Genomic DNA, 14,446 nt, shown 5'->3' with positions numbered 1-14,446 from the left:
TAGAGTTCGACAGGGCATTTGTTCTGTCATTATAGTGTTGTTTTGTGGTGATGTCTGTTTTTGTTGGAATAACTCTGGCAATTTAAAAGCATTGAACACAACAAACCGATTAAACTCTTGCCGTATTGAAACATATTAAAATGGTTTCTCCGTTTAATCACATAAATGTATCTTCATTTCAGTGGTTTTTCCATTATAGTATTTTATTATCTCAGTTTGCATTGTGACATAATGATGTTTTAACTTCGGTGCCTAAAAGTTTGTCCTGTATTTCACTGTGCTTATTTAATTTAATTGATGTATTTTGTTTACCCTTTATTTTAACTAGGCATGTTATTGTGGGAGAGCTGAGGAGGTTCTGTTCTTTGTGTGTGGCTACTTGCGGCCCAATGTTAACTAGACACAGTAAAGATATTGTCAGGTATGTATGATGACAACAACAACATCTCGACAACAGACGTTGTTTTTTCCTTTTGTCCTTATACAACCATACGCTTATTGTGTGAGCAGACTTTTGTTGTTCTCTGTTCTTTAATCTAAAACATTTTGCAGGTCTACAACATAATAATCTCTAACAACGGCCATATATTGTATGTGGACGTTTGTGTCCACTAATTGCTTATTCCTTCGTTATCATGGTCTTTTAAATGGACTCGGTGTAGGGTGCTATTATCACGGAAGGTTAATTAGTAACGGTGTCTGTAACCTGAACAGGTGTTGGAGGTTGATAGTGGCAGGGAGGAATACCCTCATGCTGACACCTTTTTGAGGCGTGAAACAATCTTGGGCTACAGTTACAGTATAACAGTATAACAATAGCTTGCGGGTAAATGGCATCCACAATGTGTGTGTGTGTGTGTGTGTGTGTGTGTTCAGGGTGGACACTTCAGAAACGATACCTGATGGTTTTGTACGTAGCTCATTTAATACCACGCTGAAGGTACCCGTTCTCTGAAGGACACTTGACCTGAATTACTCCACTAGAATAGGCTCTTAGTTTCACTAAAGTGGATCCCCCCCCCCACTGCCAATTCATTTAGTTGTACTGCATGGCAGAATGATTGTTGGAGATTGCTGACTGATGATGAGCGATTCATCTCGCTGAGATCTTTTGTTAGTCCCTCTAATTGACTTTAACTGAACATCACAGCTATTGTTTTTGTTAAACCAGATTGAATCTTAATAGTGTACTATTTTTAAAACGGCAGGGAATGTAGAGATCGATCGGTTGTAATGGGGGGGCTCAGACAAGAATGGCTCAAACCCCCATATACAGTATGGAGTCTGAGTCAACTCAAACCCCCATTGTCAGGGGGTATATGTTGTCCTGAGTCAACTCAAACCCCCATTGTCAGGGGTATATGTAGTCCTGAGTCAGCTCAAACCCCCATTGCCTGGCCTATATGTTGTCCTGAGTCAGCTCAAACCCCCATTGCCAGGGGTATATGTAGTCCTGAGTCAGCTCAAACCCCCATTGTCAGGGGGTATATGTAGTCTTGATATGTAGTCCATTGCCAGGGGAGTCCAGCTCAAACCCCATTGTCAGGGCTATATAGTCCTGAGTCAGCTCAAACCCCCATTGCCAGTCCTGAGTCAGCTCAAACCCACATTGTCAGGGGGTATATGTAGTCCTGAGTCAGCTCAAACCCCCATTGCCTGGCCTATATGTTGTCCTGAGTCAGCTCAAACCCCCATTGCCAGGGGTATATGTAGTCCTGAGTCAGCTCAAACCCCCATTGCCAGGGCTATATGTAGTCCTGAGTCAGTCAAACCCCATTGCCAGGGCTATATGTAGTCCTGAGTCAGCTCAAACCCCCATTGCCAGGGCTATATGTCGTCCTGAGTCAGCTCAAACCCCCATTGCCAGGCCTATATGTAGTCCTGAGTCAGCTCAAACCCCCATTGTCAGGGGGTATATGTTGTCCTGAGTCAGCTCAAACCCCCATTGCCAGGGCTATATGTAGTCCTGAGTCAGCTCAAACCCCCATTGCCAGGGCTATATGTAGTCTTGAGTCAGCTCAAACCCCCATTGCCAGGGCTATATGTAGTCCTGAGTCAGCTCAAACCCCCATTGCCAGGCCTATATGTAGTCCTGAGTCAGCTCAAACCCCCATTGCCAGGGGTATATGTAGTCCTGAGTCAGCTCAAACCCCCATTGCCAGGGCTATATGTAGTCCTGAGTCAGCTCAAACCCCCATTGCCAGGGCTATATGTAGTCCTGAGTCAGCTCAAACCCCCATTGCCAGGGCTATATGTAGTCCTGAGTCAGCTGCCAGTTCCAGTTCTCTGCTGCCAATGACTGGAACGAACTACAAAAATCTCTGAAACTGGAAACACTTATCTCCCTCACTAGCTTTAAGCACCAGCTGTCAGATCAGCTCACAGATTACTGCACCTGTACACAGCCCATCTATAATTTAGCCCAACTACCTCTCCCCCTACCTCCCTTATCTCACCTCATTTGCTCACATTGTATATAGACTTATTTTTCTACTGTATTATTGACTGTATGTTTGTTTTACTCCATGTGTAACTCTGTGTTGTTGTATGTGTCGAACTGCTTTGCTTTATTCTTGGCCAGGTCGCAGTTGTAAATGAGAACTTGTTCTCAACTTGTCTACCTGGTTACATAAAGGTGAAATAAAAAAAATAAAACATTTAAAAAAATTAAAAAATGGACTTTTACAGACAGTGTGGGGATAATATCTAATGTCAAGCTAACAGAACACAGAGCTTTGAGTATCCTGCCTTCATCTGTCTCTCCCTCCTTGGTCTGAGAAGACTAGATGTCTCTAGGACAGTAGTCACCAACCGGTCGATCGCAGGTCGATCTTCAAGTCATTCCTAATCGATCACCAAACATTTCTGTGATAAAAGCCATCGATAAAGTCTGTGATATAAGCCAACGATAGAGCCTGTGATAGAGGCTGTGATAAAATCCAACGATAGAGGCTGTGATAGAGGTTGTGATAAAGCCAACGATAGAGGCTGTGATAAAATCCAACGATAGAGGCTGTGATAAAATCCAACGATAGAGCCTGTGATAGAGGCTGTGATAAAATCCAATGATAGAGGCTGTGATAGAGGCTGTGATAAAGCCAACGATAGAGGCTGTGATAGAGGCTGTGATAAAGCCAATGATAGAGGCTGTGATAGAGGATGTGATAAAGCCAACGATAGAGGCTGTGATAGAAGATGTGATAAAGCCAACGATAGAGGCTGTGATAAAGCCAACGATAGAGGCTGTGATAAAAGCCAACGATAGAGGCTGTGATAGAGGCTGTGATAAAGCCAATGATAGAGGCTGTGATAGAGGCTGTGATAAAGGATGTGATAAACGCCAACGATAGAGGCTATGATAGAGGCTGTGATAGAGGATGTGATAAACGCCAACGATAGAGGCTGTGATAAAGCCAACGATAGAGGCTGTGATAAAGCCAATGATAGAGGCTATGATAGAGGCTGTGATAAAAGCCAACGATAGAGGCTGTGATAGAGGTTGTGATAAAGCCAACGATAGAGGCTGTGATAGAGGCTGTGATAAAGCCAACGATAGAGGCTGTGATAGAAGATGTGATAAAGCCAACGATAGAGGCTGTGATAGAAGATGTGATAAAGCCAACGATAGAGGCTGTGATAGAGGCTGTGATAAAGCCAACGATAGAGGCTGTGATAGAGGCTGTGATAAAATCCAACGATAGAGGCTGTGATAGAGGTTGTGATAAAGCCAACGATAGAGGCTGTGATAGAGGCTGTGATAAAGCCAACGATAGAGGCTGTGATAGAGGATGTGATAAAGCCAACGATAGAGGCTGTGATAAAGCCAACAATAGAGGCTGTGATAAACCAACGATAGAGGCTGTGATAAAGCCAATGATAGAGGCTGTGATAGAGGCTGTGATAGAGGATGTGATAAACGCCAACGATAGAGGCTGTGATAAAGCCAATGATAGAGGCTGTGATAAAGCCAACGATAGAGGCTGTGATAAAGGCTGTGATAGAGGCTGTGATAAACGCCAACGATAGAGGCTGTGATAGAGGCTGTGATAAACCAACGATAGAGGCTGTGATAAAGCCAATGATAGAGGCTGTGATAGAGGCTGTGATAGAGGCTGTGATAAACGCCAACGATAGAGGCTGTGATAAAGCCAACAATAGAGGCTGTGATAAAGCCAACAATAGAGGCTGTGATAAAACCAACGATAGAGGCTATGATAGAGGCTGTGATAAAGCCAACGAGTTGAGTTCACTTGAGTTCACGTCTACGTTTTTATTCAGCACTGTCAACACTGTCTTTAGTCAACATTATTACAAACCATAAAGTGTGCTTCTCTCTACTTCCAGTCCCACTGCAGCTGCAATGAATGAATAGCCAAGTGTATCGACAGCCCCACGTTTTTAAATATTACTGGCAGCTCATCATGTCTATTTTAATACGGGAGCAAATTCCCGCAGCAATGTTCCAACATCTAGTGGCAAGCCTTCCCAGAAGAGAGGAGGCTGTTATAGCAGCAATGTTCCAACATCTAGTGGAAAGCCTTTCCAGAAGAGTGGAGGCTGTTATAGCAGCAATGTTCCAACATCTAGTGGAAAGCCTTCCCAGAAGAGTAGAGGCTGTTATAGCAGCAATGTTCCAACATCTATTGTAAAGCCTTTCCAGAAGAGTGGAGGCTGTTATAGCAGCAATGTTCCAACATCTAGTGGAAAGCCTTCCCAGAAGAGTAGAGGCTGTTATAGCAGCAATGTTCCAACATCTATTGTAAAGCCTTTCCAGAAGAGTGGAGGCTGTTATAGCAGCAATGTTCCAGCATCTAGTGGAAAGCCTTTCCAGAAGAGTGGAGGCTGTTATAGTAGCAATGTTCCAACATCTAGTGGAAAGCCTTCCCAGAAGAATGGAGGCTGTTATAGCAGCCATATTCCAACATCTAGTGGAAACCCTTCCCAGAAGAGTGGAGGCTGTTATAGCAGCAATATTCCAACAACTAGTGGAAAGCCTTCCCAGAAGAGTGGAGACTGTTATAGCAGCAATGTTCCAACATCTCGTGGAAAGCCTTCCCAGAAGAATGGAGGCTGTTATAGCAGCAATGTTCCAACATCTAGTGGAAAGCCTTCCCAGAAGAATGGAGGCTGTTATAGCACAATGTTCCAACATCTAGTGGAAAGCCTTCCCAGAAGAGTGGAGGATGTTATAGCAGCAATGTTCCAACATCTAGTGGAAAGCCTTCCCAATGTTTCCAACATCTAGTGGAAAGCCTTCCCAGAAAAATGGAGGCTGCTATAGCAGCAATGTTCCAACATCTAGTGGAAAGCCTTCCCAGAAGAGTGGAGGCTGTTATAGCAGCAATGTTCCAACATCTAGTGGAAAGCCTTCCCAGAAGAGTGGAGGCTGTTATAGCAGCAATGTTCCAACATCTCGTGGAAAGCCTTCCCAGAAGAATGGAGGCTGTTATAGCAGCAATGTTCCAACATCTCATGGAAAGCCTTCCCAGAAGAATGGAGGCTGTCATAGCAGCAATGTTCCAACATCTAGTGGAATGCCTTCCCAGAAGAATGGAGGCTGTTATAGCAGCAAAGTGGGGGGACCAACTCCTTATTAATGCCCATGATTTTAGAATGAGATGTTTGACGAGCAGGTGTCCACATACTGTTAATCATGTAGTGTATGAGAAGTTAGTAAAGATCTGATTTGTTAAAGTTGACTTAAAACTTCTCCGTTCTGTCCAGGTATGTAAAGGGACACCCTCCCAAAGCTGATTTCATCTGTCCTAACTACTAACACTAACCCCTAGTTCCATCCCTAACTTTCATATAACTATCATTCTGTTCTGTTGCAGGTGTGAGATCAGAGACACTCACCTGGTTGAGGAGAGCATCCCGGAGACCCTGAAGATCAATAACCCCTCCTCTAGTCCTCTAACAGATCCGATAAGATGCTATAGGACCGATCCTAACTGTCCTTCTGCTTCCATGTTCCAAGGTATGAGATTAGAGACACTCACCTGGTTGAGGAAAGCGTTCTGGAGACCCTGAAGATCAAATCTGACTTCCTCAACTTCAAGCCCCGCCCCTTTAACATGCGTGAGTTCTACGACCGGACGGGCCACGATATCAAGGACATGCTGCTGTCATGCTACTACCGCGGCATGGAGTGCAGCGCTGAGGACTTCACTGTGGTGAGTCACCATGTAGCATCTGGTTGTAACTCTGTGACTCTGTGATGCTAAGCTGTCTGCCCTCTGCTGGCTACGTGAACACAGCTCATCACCGTGGTGTTGTTAGCATAGAGCGTAGGACTGACTGGGTCTGACCTTCCTCTAATGGATTTATCTGATGCAGCTGATCATCCACCATCAAAGTGGTGAGTGACATTGTAGCGTGTGCAACGGAGGTGGTTCGGATAATTATGCTCTCGCTCTCGATCAGTAACCTTACCTGAGACCAGAAGACTTGTCATAACGCTACAAGGTCAATTCTAGGCTCTAGGTCAATTCTAGGTCAATTCTAGGCTCTAGGTCAATTCTAGGCTCTAGGTCAGTTTCAGGCTCTAGGTCAATTCTAGGCTCTAGGTCAATTCTAGGCTCTAGGCTCTTGGTCAATTCTAGGCTCTTGGTCAAAGGCTCTTCAGTTTCAGGCTCAGTTCCAGGCTCTTGGTCAATTCTTCTAGGCTCTAGGCTCTAGGTCAATTCTAGGCTCTAGGCTCTAGCTCTAGGTCAATTCTAGGCTCTTGGTCAATTCTAGGCTATAGGTCAATTCTAGGCTCTAGATCAATTCTAGGCTCTAGGTCAATTCTAGGCTCTAGGTCAGTTCCAGGCTCTTGGTCAATTCTAGGCTCTAGGTCAATTCTAGGTCAATTCTAGGCTCTAGGTCAATTCTAGGTTAATTCTAGGATCTAGTTCAATTCTAGGCTCTAGGTCAGTTTCAGGCTCTAGGTCAGTTTCAGGCTCTAGGTCAGTTTCAGGCTCTAGGTCAATTCTAGGCTCTTGGTCAGTTTCAGGCTCTAGATCAGTTTCAGGTTCTAGATAAATTTTAGGCTCTAGGTCAGTGGTCTAACACCATCAGTTGGTGTGCAGAAGCCCCAAGTTGGTTGGAACCCAGTTGTTTCCACATATACCAGGCAACTCTGTCCTGGTTTCTGTCTCTGTGGGATACAGCGGTGAGAAATACTGCATTTCTTCATCTGGTCTGGAAAGTCTGTGAAGCAAGGTTCCCACTGCTGGCTACATTAACACAGGGCATCCATGTGCTGGAGCATGGAGCTCCAGACCCGGCCTTCCTGTGATGGATTTATCTGAACCACCTGAATAACAATGGAGCATAGGTGGTTCAGTGAACTACGCTGTGGTGATGGGTGACCTAGCCTGAGACCTTAAGATTTGTGTTAGCTTAGCTTTAGTTCAACAACAGCTTAGCTTTAGTTCAACAGGCTAATACAGTCTGGTGGAGTTTATGTAGCTTATGCCTAGCTTTAGGTCAGCGGGCTAACACAGTCTGGTGGTGTTTATGTAGCTTATGCCTAGTTTTATGCCACGTAACCTCCGTGTAGTAGAGTCCATGTAGTAGCCTCCGTGTAGTAGAGTCCACGTAACCTCAATGTAGTAGAGTCCACATAGCCTCTGTGTAGTAGAGTCCACGCAACCTCAATGTAGTAGAGTCCACATAGCCTCCGTGTAGTAGAGTCCACGTAACCTCAATGTAGTAGAGTCCACATAGCCTCCGTGTAGTAGAGTCCACGTAACCTCAATGTAGTAGAGTCCACATAGCCTCCGTGTAGTAGAGTCCACAAAACCTCAGTGTAGTAGAGTCCATGTAGTAGCCTCCGTGTAGTAGAGTCCACGTAACCTCCATGTAGTAGAGTCCACGTAATCTCCATGTAGTAGAGTCCACGTAATCTCCATGTAGTAGAGTCCACGTAATCTCCATGTAGTAGAGTCCACGTAATCTCCATGTAGTAGAGTCCATGTAACCTCCGTGTAGTAGAGTGCACGTAACCTCCGTGTAGTAGAGTCCATGTAACCTCAATGTAGTAGAGTCCACGTAACCTCCGTGTAGTAGAGTCCACGTAACCTCAGTGTAGTAGAGTGCACGTAACCTCCGTGTAGTAGAGTCCATGTAACCTCCGTGTAGTAGAGTGCACGTAACCTCCGTGTAGTAGAGTCCACGTAACCTCCATGTATTAGAGTCCATGTAGCCTCCTCATAGTGGAGTTCATGTGGCCTCAGTGTAGTAGCCGCCTTGTAGCCTCCGGGTAGTAGAGTTCATGTAGTAGAGTCTGTGTCGTAGAGTCCGTGTAGTAGCCTTGGTGGGTGTGGTAGAGTCCGTGTAGTAGAATCCGTGTAGTAGAGTCCATGTAGTAGAGTCCATGTGGTAGAGTCCCTGTAGTAGAGTCCATGTGGTAGAGTCCCTGTAGTAGAGTCCATGTAGAAGCCTCCATGTAGAAGCCTCCATGTAGTAGAGTCCATGTAGTAGAGTCCCTGTAGTAGAGTCCCTGTAGTAGAGTCCATGTGGTAGAGTCCATGTGGTAGAGTCCATGTGGTAGAGTCCATGTAGTAGAGTCCATGTAGTAGAGTCCATGTGGTAGAGTCCATGTGGTATGTAAATAATAGAAATACCTGTTCACTGTTGTATGCGCCCATATTTTATTACAGTGTTTCTTAGTCTGCTTGATGCTACGCTTGTGTCTGTAGCATTGAGCTCTAGACTCTAACTCCATGATACCTGTAGTCTCTGTAGCATTGAGCTCTGTAGCTGAGACTCTAACTCCATGATACCTGTAGTCTCTGTAGCATTGAGCTACATACTCTAACTCATTGATACCTGTAGTCTCTGTAGCATTGAGCTACATACTCTAACTCATTGATACCTGTAGTCTCTGTAGCATTGAGCTCTAGACTCTAACTCTATGATACCTGTAGTCTCTGTAGCATTGAGCTACATACTCTAACTCATTGATACCTGTAGTCTCTGTAGCATTGAGCTCTAGACTCTAACTCCATGATACCTATAGTCTCTGTAGCATTGAGCTACATACTCTAACTCCATGATACCTGTAGTCTCTGTAGCATTGAGCTCACATTTTGACTCTAACTCAATGATAACTGTAGTCTCTGTTTGACCATTTACCCACATTTTGAAATCGTAGAAACACCATTTCTCTAGATTTTATGACCCATTCCTCACAATTCTACACATTTTGATATGGGGCGTAGAAAAGAGGGGACCCATTTGACCCCTTCTTTAGGACGGAGAGAAAAAAGGTCAATGTTAAAGTTAATTTCCTGCAATTCTACACATGTTGCTATGGGGCGTAGAGAAAAGGTTGTTGTTTATGACCCATTTCACACAATTCTACAAAACAAATGTTTTGCCATGGGGCAGAGAGACATTTTGCACTTTTAAAGCAAGTTTTTCTGCAATGTTTTTTACACATTTTAGACTTGACTTATATATGATACCTGAGTGAGAGTGACTAACGAAATCAATGGGGGTCCCCTGGAGGTCAGTGCCCCGCGTGCCTGTTCGCTATTCAACCATGATCACTCCAAGTTTAGATAACAGGCTTGACTAACTTACCAGTCTAAAAATTGTAAGCTGACATGACTAATTGAGTGACTGTCAATGACTTCCAAAACAAGAGAAGAATTGCTAATCACGTTTTTAACTGGCACCTTGTGTATTCTACTATTCTGACTCTCAACAGTATGTTGAGATCCTGACTGAGCCCCCCCCCTCCAACCCCCCAACAAAAATTAAATATTTTTCATATTTTTGGGGGTCGGGCCTAAGCTATCACTTATGTTGTTTATGCCTGGAGACGGACCTGCTCAGTAACACATAAATACCTCCGTTTGTGCCTCTCTCTCTCTTCTTCAGATGTTTCCAGCCTGTTAAGTCAAATAGTAAAAATGGCGGCACATTTCAAAAAGACTTGACTTTGAGGTGTCAGGGCTGTTGTGAAGACGTCTGCAGTTCAGTTTCCGTTTGAATGAAAACAACCATTTACCCGGATTGGCGTTGATTTTTACCGTTGCAGTGCTTCATTCCGCTCTGCCACGACAACGAATAAAAAAACTCATTGAAATGGAATGATTGATGTGAAATACAAAAGCCACACAGGTGTATCTTTCATCTGAAAACTGTATCATTGACTTCTTTGATCAACTGCCAAAATAGTCAGCCCACATCGAGTGGCCTAACATGAGTTTCTGTGTCGACGACAAGGATACTGCTGTGGCTCTCCTCTCCCTCTCCTCTCCTCTCCTCTCCCTCTCTCCTCTCCTCTCCTCTCCCTCTCTCCTCTCCTCTCCTCTCCTCTCCTCTCCTCTCCTCTCCTCTCTCTCTCCTCTCCTCTCCTCTCATCTCTCTCTCTCATCTCATCTCATCTCATCTCATCTCATCTCATCTCATCTCATCTCCTCTCCTCTCTCTCATCTCATCCTCTCCATCTCATCTCATCTCTCTCCTCTCCTCTCCCTGCCCTTCACTGTCCCTCTGCTGAGGTAAAATGTTCACTGGTCTGAAAGACACACCTTTCCCTATGGCCCTTAGAAACGTGTACTGCCAGGTACTGTAATGTGCTCTACTCTGCCGAGAGGGTCCTGTAGTATCATAATGTAGTATCATACTGTAGTATCATACTGTAGTATCATAATGTGGTATCATAATGTAGTATCATACTGTAGTATCATAATGTAGTATCATACTGTAGTATCTACTCTGCTGTGAGTGTCCTGTAGTATCATAATGTATTATCATACTGTAGTATCATAATGTAGTATCATACTGTAGTCTCTACTCTGTGAGGGTCCTGTAGTATCATCATGTAGTATCATACTGTAGTATCATAATGTAGTATCATACTGTAGTATCATCTACTCTGTGAGGGTCCTGTAGTATCATCATGTAGTATCATAATGTAGTATCATAATGTAGTATCATACTGTAGTATCATACTGTAGTATCATATTATAGTATCATACTGTAGTATCATAATTTAGCATCATAATGTAGTATCTGTAGAATCATATCATACTGTAGCATCATACTGTAGTATCATACTGTAGTTTCTACTCTAGTATCATACTGTAGTCTCTACTCAGGGTCCTGTAGTATCATAATGTAGTATCATACTGTAGTATCATAATGTAGTATCATACTGTAGAATCATACTGTAGATCATACTGTAGTCTCTACTCTGTGAGGGTCCTGTAGTATGTAAGATCATACTGTAGTCTCTACTCTGTGAGGGTCCTGTAGTATACTCTACTCTGTGAGGGTCCTGTAGTATCATACTGTAGTATCATACTGTAGTATCATAATGTGGTATCATAATGTAGTATCATACTGTAGTATCATACTGTAAGATCATACTGTAGTCTCTACTCTGTGAGGGTCCTGTAGTATCATCATGTAGTATCATAATGTAGTATAATGTAGTATCATACTGTAGGATCATACTGTAGGATCATACTGTAGTTTCATACTGTAGTCTCTACTCTGCTTTGAGGGTCCTGTAGTAATGTGATGTCTCTGTGTTTGTTTGTGATGATGTGGGATGTAATGGAGATTAGACCTGTTCAGCTAACAGCTCAGCAGAGAGAACTCATTTGTGTCTGTCCCAAATGGCACCCTATTCCCTACAGAGTGCACTAGTTTTGACCAGAAGTAGTGCACTCTGTAAGGGATGTGATGCAATTTGAGATGCAGATCAAATGGTGTGTAAAGAGTCACCCCCCCCCACACACACACACACGCGCGCGCACGCACTCACACATACACGTTTACACAGACACACATAGACACCACACACACTCACGCACAGATGTGTTTTTTCAGTGTAAGTTGATTTAATCAACTTGAAAATGAAAGCAACTGAACAATTTTTTTATTTTTTTTAGTTTGAATTGACCCTTGTATTTGTTATTTTTGGGGAAGTTGTGCCCTTTCAAGCGGAATATGTCCAGGCCCTCTCAGTGACATGATGATACTTGAAGCCAATTGGTTTACGTCTGTATTCATAGAAACGGCATTTCACGTCTCACTTGATGCAGTAGAATTGTGTGGAAGTGGTCTCTTCCTGATTTACACAGTGCCTTATAATTCAGACCCCATGACTTCTCACACATTTTGTTATGTTACTGCCTTATTCTAAAAATGGATAAAATAAATTAAAAATCCTGAGCAATCTGAACTCAATTCCCAAAAATGACAATGCGAAAACAGGTTTTTGTATATGTTTGCAAATTAAAAAACAGAAGTACCTTATTTACATAAGTATTCAGACCCCTTTGCTATGAGACTCACAAATGAGCTCAGGTTCATCCTGTTTCCATTGATCATCCTTGAGATGTTTCTACAACTTGATTGTAGTCCACCTGTGGTAAATTCAATTGATTGGACATGATTTGGAAAGGCTCACACCTGTGGCATATAAGGTCCCACAGTTGACAGTGCATCTCAGAGCAAAAACCAAGCCATCAGGTCGAAGGAATTGTCCGTACTGAGTACTGAGTACCGAGACATGATTGTGTCGAGGCACAGATCTGGGGAACGGTACCAAAACATTTCTGCAGCGTTGAAAGTAGCGTCATACCCAAGAAGACTTGAGGCTGTAATCACTGCCAAAGGTGCTTCGACAAAGTACTGAGTAATACTTATGTAAATGAATACTTATGTAAATGTGATATTTCTGTTTTTCATTTTTAATCAATTTGCTGATATAAATAAAAAATTAACTGTTTTTGCCTTGTCACTATTGGATATTGTGTGTAGATTGATGAGAGTGAGGGGGCAGTCCTGTGTGGCTCAGTCGGTAGAGCATTGCAACGATGATTCCCGCTGGGGCCACCCATATGTAAAAAAAGTAGTGGCCCCAGCCGACTTGTAAGTCGGACAAAAGCGTCTGCTAAATGGGATATATTATTATTTATATATTATAATCAATTTAAGAATAAGAAAATGTGTAAAAAGTCAATTGGTCTGAATGTTTTCCAAATGCACTGTCCTTGGATGTCTGTGTGTCTCAATCCATCTCTCTCTTTCCATATTGACTTGCATGCTGACAGTACTGACCATTGGCACACACTCACACACACACACACGAGTGTGATACCTGAATGACTGATTTTTTGTTGTTGTAGAAAAACAACAATATTGGATGTTCTAAGTTTACAACGATGCTTAAACCACACCAGGAGACCACTTTTGAGGTCTGTGAAAAACCTATGAAATTTAGATTTTTCAGTGTAGTTACGCTTGCTAGCACCAAGCACTGTTGGTGGGTTAGCACTGTTTCCGTAGCACAGCCACCTAGCACTGTTGTTGGGTTAGCGCTGTTTCCGTAGCACAGCCACCAAGCACTGTTGTTGGGTTAGCGCTGTTGGGTTAGCCTGTAGCACAGCCACCTAGCACTGTTGTTGGGTTAGCGCTGTTTCGTAGCACAGCCACCAAGCACTGTTGTTGGGTTAGCGCTGTTTCCGTAGCACAGGCATCTAGCACTGTTGGTGGGTTAGCGCTGTTTCTGTAGCACAGCCACCTAGCACTGGTGTTGGGTTAGCAGTGTTTCTGTAGCACAGCCACCTAGCACTGTTGTTGGGTTAGCGCTGTTTCCGTAGCACAGGCATCTAGCACTGTTGTTGGGTTAGCGCTGTTTCTGTAGCACAGCCACCTAGCACTGGTGTTGGGTTAGCAGTGTTTCTGTAGCACAGCCACCTAGCACTGTTGTTGGGTTAGCGGTGTTTCTGTAGCACAGCCACCTAGCACTGTTGTTGGGTTAGCGCTGTTTCTGTAGCACAGCCACCTAGCACTGGTGTTGGGTTAGCAGTGTTTCTGTAGCACAGCCACCTAGCACTGTTGTTGGGTTAGCGGTGTTTCTGTAGCACAGCCACCTAGCACTGTTGTTGGGTTAGCGCTGTTTCTGTAGCACAGCCACCTAGCACTGTTGTTGGGTTAGCACTGTTTCCGTAGCACAGGCATCTAGCACTGTTGGTGGGTTAGCGCTGTTTCTGTAGCACAGCCACCTAGCACTGGTGTTGGGTTAGCAGTGTTTCTGTAGCACAGCCACCTAGCACTGTTGTTGGGTTAGCGGTGTTTCTGTAGCACAGCCACCTAGCACTGTTGTTGGGTTAGCGGTGTTTCTGTAGCACAGCCACCTAGCACTGTTGTTGGGTTAGCGCTGTTGTTTTCTTTCTGTAGCACAGCCACCTAGCACTGTTGTTGGGTTAGTGCTGTTTCTGTAGCACAGCCAACCTAGCACTGTTGTTGGGTTAGCGCTGTTTCAGTAGCACAGCCACCTAGCGCTGTTGTTGGGTTAGCGCTGTTTCCGTAGCACAGCCACCAAGCACTGTTGTTGGGTTAGCGCTGTTTCAGTAGCACAGCCACCTAGCACTGTTGTTGGGTTTGCGCTGTTTCTGTAGTGCATTTGTGATGGAGTTTTCAAAACAAATTCCCA

At 44.0% G+C, this 14,446-nt stretch overlaps 1 protein-coding gene across 1 annotated transcript in view; it reads left to right on the top strand.

The window, feature by feature from the left end:
• Nucleotides 1-14,446, top strand: part of LOC135540419 (acid-sensing ion channel 1-like) — a 399,782-nt gene that overhangs the window by 35,097 nt on the left and 350,239 nt on the right. The window contains exon 2 of the mRNA XM_064967040.1: nucleotides 5,978-6,173. Coding sequence (XP_064823112.1) covers nucleotides 5,978-6,173 — 196 coding nt within the window. The remainder of the gene's footprint in view (nucleotides 1-5,977; nucleotides 6,174-14,446) is intronic.

This window comes from Oncorhynchus masou, chromosome 5 (assembly GCF_036934945.1).
Source record: "Oncorhynchus masou masou isolate Uvic2021 chromosome 5, UVic_Omas_1.1, whole genome shotgun sequence".
Taxonomy (NCBI): Eukaryota; Metazoa; Chordata; class Actinopteri; order Salmoniformes; family Salmonidae; genus Oncorhynchus; species Oncorhynchus masou.
Note: the sequence above shows the minus strand (reverse complement) of the source record. Positions and strands in the feature narration are given on the sequence as shown.